The sequence below is a fragment of the Pseudophryne corroboree genome, chromosome 3 (assembly GCF_028390025.1).
Source record: "Pseudophryne corroboree isolate aPseCor3 chromosome 3, aPseCor3.hap2, whole genome shotgun sequence".
Taxonomy (NCBI): domain Eukaryota; kingdom Metazoa; phylum Chordata; class Amphibia; order Anura; family Myobatrachidae; genus Pseudophryne; species Pseudophryne corroboree.
Window position 1 is genome coordinate 777,564,904 of NC_086446.1, and position 6,159 is coordinate 777,571,062.

At 52.8% G+C, this 6,159-nt stretch overlaps 1 protein-coding gene across 1 annotated transcript; it reads right to left on the reverse strand.

Moving 5' to 3' along the window:
- Nucleotides 1-1,691: 1,691 nt before the first annotated feature.
- Nucleotides 1,692-4,578, reverse strand: ADRB1 (adrenoceptor beta 1). Its single transcript, XM_063962555.1, has one exon. It carries the CDS (start codon nt 4,068-4,070, stop codon nt 2,907-2,909), a length of 1,164 nt encoding a protein of 387 aa, XP_063818625.1. The 5' UTR covers nt 4,071-4,578; the 3' UTR covers nt 1,692-2,906.
- Nucleotides 4,579-6,159: the final 1,581 nt, after the last annotated feature.

The following is a 6,159-nucleotide window of genomic DNA, read 5'->3' on the forward strand; positions in this document are numbered from 1 at the left end:
GAATGGGGTGTAATGATGTGAGATATGTATGTTGGGAGTTGTAGTGATGGGGAATTGGGGTAATGATGTGAGATATGTATGTTGGGTGTTGTAGTGATGGGGAATGGGGTGTAATGATGTGAGACATGTATGTTGGGTGTTGTAGTGATGGGAATGGGGTGTAATGATGTGAGATATGTTGGGTGTTGTAGTGATGGGGAATGGGGGTAATGATGTGAGATATGTTGGGTGTTGTAGTGATGGGGAATGGGGGTAATGTATGGTGATTTGGTGTTGAGATGGGCAGTGGGTTTTTGAACTTGCAGATGGGAGTTGCAGGTGTATTTTCCAATATATGACAAATGTAAAAATCACAAGAGATACATTCTAATGTTCCCCCCGGCAAGCTAAACACTTTTACTCGCTGTGACACACTTGCTGGTTATTATATTTTTCTAGATTTATAAAAGTTGCCCAAATCAACCCTGACGCCATATACAGCACCTATCACCTACCCTGTGCTCACGGCCACTTACAGCCTCCTACACTGCCCTGCTAGTATCTTATCTGCCGCTTATTGGGGGTCCAGGATGATTTCCCACCATTACCTGCACTTCACATAATACAAACACAAAAGGGTTAATGTGCATTATTAGTGCGCTGCCGCATCTTGCCGTGTTCCGGTCTATAAATATGTGTCACGGTATGACAGGAAATGTACACGGGACTTCACAATACGGCTCACGGATAATTGAATGTGACCCAAAGTGTTACACGGATAAAGATCACTAAGCAACCCAGGCGTGACAGAGCGGGACTGGGACACTGAGAAGTCGCAATAAATGATAAATGCTCAGAATCTATTATATAATAATAATACTGTACTGATCCAATATAAACATTACACATTGCTTATAATACTTTAGATATAATAATTAAGGATAATATAAAGGAAAACCTTTCAGCTCAATAAAAAGGCAGCAACAGTCTAAGTACCTGATCATTATACAACTGTACTAGAACATATAATGGTGCAGCATCTATACTGGAAATAGGCAGTGACGGGGTTCATGGCGCTTATGTATTGTTCTGCCTGATAACTGGACACATTTCATTTCTACGTACAATGGGGGTCATTCCGAGTTGATCACTCGCTAGCAGTTTTTAGCAGCCGTGCAAACGCATTGTCGCCGCCACCGGTGAGTGTATTTTCGCTTTGCAGAAGTGCGAACGCTTGTGCAGCAGTGCACCTGCAAAATCGTTTTGTGCAAAACAAGACCAGCCCTGTAGTTACTCTTCGTGTGCGTTGATTCCAACGACGGAGGGACGGCTTTTGACATCACACACCCACCCAGCGAACGCCCCAGCCACGCCTGCGTTTTTTTCTGCCGCACCTGCGTTTTTCTAAGCACTCCCTGAAAACGGTCAGTTGACACCCAGAAACGCCCACTTTCTGTCAATCTCCTTGCGGCCGCCAGTGCGATTGGAATAGTCGCTAGAGCCAGTGCAAAACCACAATGGACTTTGTACCCGTACGACGCGCGTGTGCATTACGGAGCATACGCATGCGCAGATTAACCGTTTTTCCACTGATCGCTACGCAGCGAACAACGGCAGCTAGCGATCAACTCGGAATGACCCCCCATATTTCCTATAGACAGAGCAGAACCTGACCTGTATTTACTATCAGCCGGGAACATAACACACAATGCTGTATCCAAACACTAGTTCTTTATTGGAAGTCTGACAGGTACTATAGCTGTGACACAATACATAGGTTGTGTCGCACATCCCATTATTGCACCTACAAGACTCAGTGCACACAGAAGACAAGGAAAGTGATAATTTAGATCAATACCAGATTGTGGCAATACCCCATAGGGGTACAACCAGGGGGATTGGGGCAGATTTGCAATTCTAATAACTTGTTGAGCCATTGTCTGCAGAGGAGGGTGAGAGCGGCAGCAGTTAAGGGGTTACATTGTGCGTGGAGTTTGCATAAGATTAAAGTAGCCACTAGCTGTATTTAATCTAAACCACCTGGGGTGGAACTACAAGTCCCAGCGTGCCATGTCAGGGGGGTGGTGAGACTTGTAGTGCCACAATAGCTGCGGAATGCCTCCGACAGATGCATGAAAGCAGGTGTATGGTGATACACTGTGATACATGAGTCGGAATGTATTAGTTTTGTTACATAACACTGTGAGAAAGGCAAATCCCATAGTTAACCCCTTGCATGCATCCACTCAGCCATGTAGCCCCCAGGGTACTCTATGTACTGGGACAGTCAGTGCCCTGCTATAAAGTCTGTTTAATATAAACATAGGATATAAGTGTGTGCAATGTGCACAGCCTGAGGTAGAGGGTTTAATGTCACCAGACAAATAAATTACAGGAATACAAAGGTTTAACCCCATGTTTGTGCAATAGAGCAATGCAATAGGTATCTCTTTCAGAGACAGGGGGCTATTCTATAAATGTACCCCCTACATCCACTGTCCCACATTCATTCTGCCGGGTGATATATAGCACACTGTAATAAGAGACCCATCAACAAGTCCTATAGAAGTAAGTGCAAGTGCCACATGAGGGTACAGTACAGAGGCACCGTGTCTGTGGGGCATCCAGTGCCAACATGGTAGGGGCACCCAGAGCCCTCTCACACCCAGGCATGGGTGTGGTTGGACTGTGCATGGGTTCTAAGCAGCCTGACCTTACCCTCTGCGGGTGTAGAGTGGAATAAGCTGACTGAGATCCACAGAAGTCCTGCAATATCCCTGAGCAGACCATCCCTCACAGGGGGGCTTCCTGCTGCCGGAAAGTGCTTTATAGACGTCCAGATTAGAGACGGGGGAAAGCCACCCACCTGGGTCTCTGGATCCCCTCTATCTGCAGTGCCAGCAGGTACTCCTGACCAGGTAAGAAGACTAGGCTGGGTCCAGGGACAGCTGGGTTCCATTGCAGTCAGACCAGGTCCCCAGTGCATAGGTATCCAAAGAGTTGGCAAATCCACCAGAGCAGTGAGAAAGCTCGCCAGTGGCATGCAGCCTCCTATCAGCCTTCCTGGGGCAGCAGAGGAGCCTCTTGAAGGCTTTCCTGAAATCCGGGCTCCTGCAGTAGATGATGGGGTTGAAGGCTGAGTTGACATAGCCCAGCCAGTTGAGGAAGAGGAAGAGTTTGTCTGGGATGAGGTCTCTGTAGAAGACGTTGACAATGTTGGCCAGGAAGAAGGGAAGCCAGCAGAGGGTGAAGGTGCCCATGATAATGCCCAGTGTCTTCAGGGCCTTCTGCTCCTTGGCCACCATCACCTTGGACAGCCTCCTCCTGCTGGACCTGGCCATGCCCAGGCCATGCTGGTGGTGGTAGAACCTGCCCTCGCACCGGTCTATCTTCTTCATCTGCTTCTTGGCTTCCCTGAAGACCCGCATGTAGACGAAGACCATGACCACCAGTGGCACGTAGAAGGAGATGATGGAGGAGGCGATGGCGTACGCCCGGTTGGTGACGAAGTCGCAGCAGCCGGGGTCCTGGTAGCAGCTCAGGGCCACCGGGTCCTCTGTGTCCCTCCACCAGTGCATCATGATGGGCAGGAAGGAGACCAGGGCGGAGATGGCCCAGACGGTGCAGACGATGCCCTTGGCCCGGGCCTTGGTCAGCAGGCTCTGGTAGCGGAACGGCGAAGTGATGGCGATGTAGCGATCGATGGCGATAACGCAGAGGGTCTCGATGCTGGCCGTCACGCACAGCACGTCCACCGAGGTCCAGAACTCGCAGAAGATGGAGCCATGCAGCCAGCTGCCGCTGATGACCAGGGTGGCCCCCAGGGGCACCACGAACAGGCCCATGATGAGGTCGGCGCAGGCCAGCGAGGTGATGAAGACGTTGGTCAGGGTCTGCAGCCGTTGGTTGCGGGCGATGGCCGCGATCACCATGACGTTGCCCAGCAGGATGAGCAGGATGATGGTGGCCATCAGCACGGCCATGCCCGCTGCCCACTGCTGGGGCACCTCCTGGGGGGGCTGCACGGAGGACGGGAGGCAGCTGCGGTTCCTGCTGCAGTCCGGGGACTCCCAGCCGGCTCCGTCCCCCATGCTGGCCGCGGAGTCAGGAGAGGACGGGGGGCAGCTGCGGGGGCATGGGGGCAGCCAGGTGGTGGTGATGGCCCGGGGGCTCTGCCTGCCGGCGGCTGCTACTTTCCAGGCGCCCGGGATAGGGGACTCTGCTGGCGGCTGCTGCTCTCCCTCTGCCCGGGGACTCTCCCAGCGGCTGCTGCCCTCCCTGTGCCAGGGATCGGGGGCTCTGCCAGCGGCTGCTGCTCTCCCTCTGCCCGGGGTCTCTCCCAGCGGCTGCTGCCCTCCCTGTGCCCGGGATCGGGGGCTCTGCCAGCGGCTGCTGCTCTCCCTCTGCCCGGGGACTCTCCCAGCGGTTGCTGCCCTCCCTGTGCCCGGGATCGGGGACTCTGCGTGCCGCTGCCGCTGGTGGTGCTGCTCCTCCGCCTCCTGCTCCGGCAGATCAGCAGCAGCATGATGATTCTGAGCGGAGCCGCTTCTCCCGCTCCGGGCTCTCCGGCCCTCCCCTCCCGCACTTACAGCCAATCAGCGCGGGACAATGGCAGGGCGCTGGGAGGAGGACACGCCCACCTGTCAGATTCCTATCAGGCGTGAGGTCAAGAGGGAGAGAATCAGCTGTCATAGGTGACGTCATTACACAGCTCCAAGGTACTATATATTATATATCACTGTCATTACACAGCTCCCAGGTACTATACATTATATATCACTGTCATTACACAGCTCCCAGGTACTATATATTATATATCACTGTCATTACACAGCTCCCAGGCACTATATATTATATATCACTGTCATTACACAGCTCCCAGGTACTATATATTATATATCACTGTCATTACACAGCTCCCAGGTACTATATATTATATATCACTGTCATTATACAGCTCCCAGGTACTATATATTATATATCACTGTCATTACACAGCTCCCAGGCACTATATATTATATATCACTGTCATTACACAGCTCCCAGGTACTATATATTATATATCACTGTCATTACACAGCTCCCAGGTACTATATATTATATATCACTGTCATTACACAGCTCCCAGGTACTATATATTATATATCACTGTCATTACACAGCTCCCAGGTACTATATATTATATATCACTGTCATTATACAGCTCCCAGGTGCTATATATTATATATCACTGTCATTACACAGCTCCCAGCAGTGGCGTAACTACTGCCCCCGCAGTCCTCGCGGTGGCTTGGGGGCGAGGGGCTGCGGGGGCGCCACTGATTTACAGCAGACTGACATGCGGACGAGCGTCTGCATGTCAGTCTGCAGTCTCCTTCCCTCCGCCGCTTGTTGGAGGGACACGGAGGGCACACAGCGCGCGCCTCTCCTGTGTCCCTCCTGCATCATCTCCGGCGGCCGCGGGTCTAATAGGGGGAAGTGCCGTCCGTGAGCTCTAATTGACTCACGAACCGGCACTTCCCCCTATTAGACCCGCGGCCGCCGGAGATGATGCAGCAGGAGGGACACAGGAGAGACGAGCTGTGCCCTCCGTGTCCCTCCAAAAAGCGACGGGGGGGGGTAAATATCTGGCACTGGGGGCATATATGGCAGGGGGGGGGAGGAATATCTGGCACTGGGGCATTTCTGGCACTGGGGGCATATCTGGCACTGGGGGGGGGATATCTGGCACTGGGGCGTATATGGCACTGGGGGGGAATATCTGGCACTGGGGGGGGGGGGGATATCTGGCACTGGGGGGCATATATGGCACGGGGGGCATATATGGCACTGGGGGGAATATCTGGCACTGGGGGCATATATGGCACTGGGGGGGGGAATCCCATCTGGCACTGGGGCATATCTGGCACTGGGGGGAATATCTGGCACTGGGGGGGAATATCTGGCACTGGGGGCATATTTGGCACTGGGGGGGAATATATGGCACTGGGGGCATATCTGGCACTGGGGGGGAATATCTGGCACTGGGGGCATATGTGGCACTGGGGGGGTATATGTGTACCTGGCACATGGGGACGACGACTATATTTGGCACTGGGGCATGTAAGTACCTGGCACCGTGGGGGAATATCTGGCACTGGGGACATATGTGGCACTGGGAGCACAGCCCTAGCAACAAGG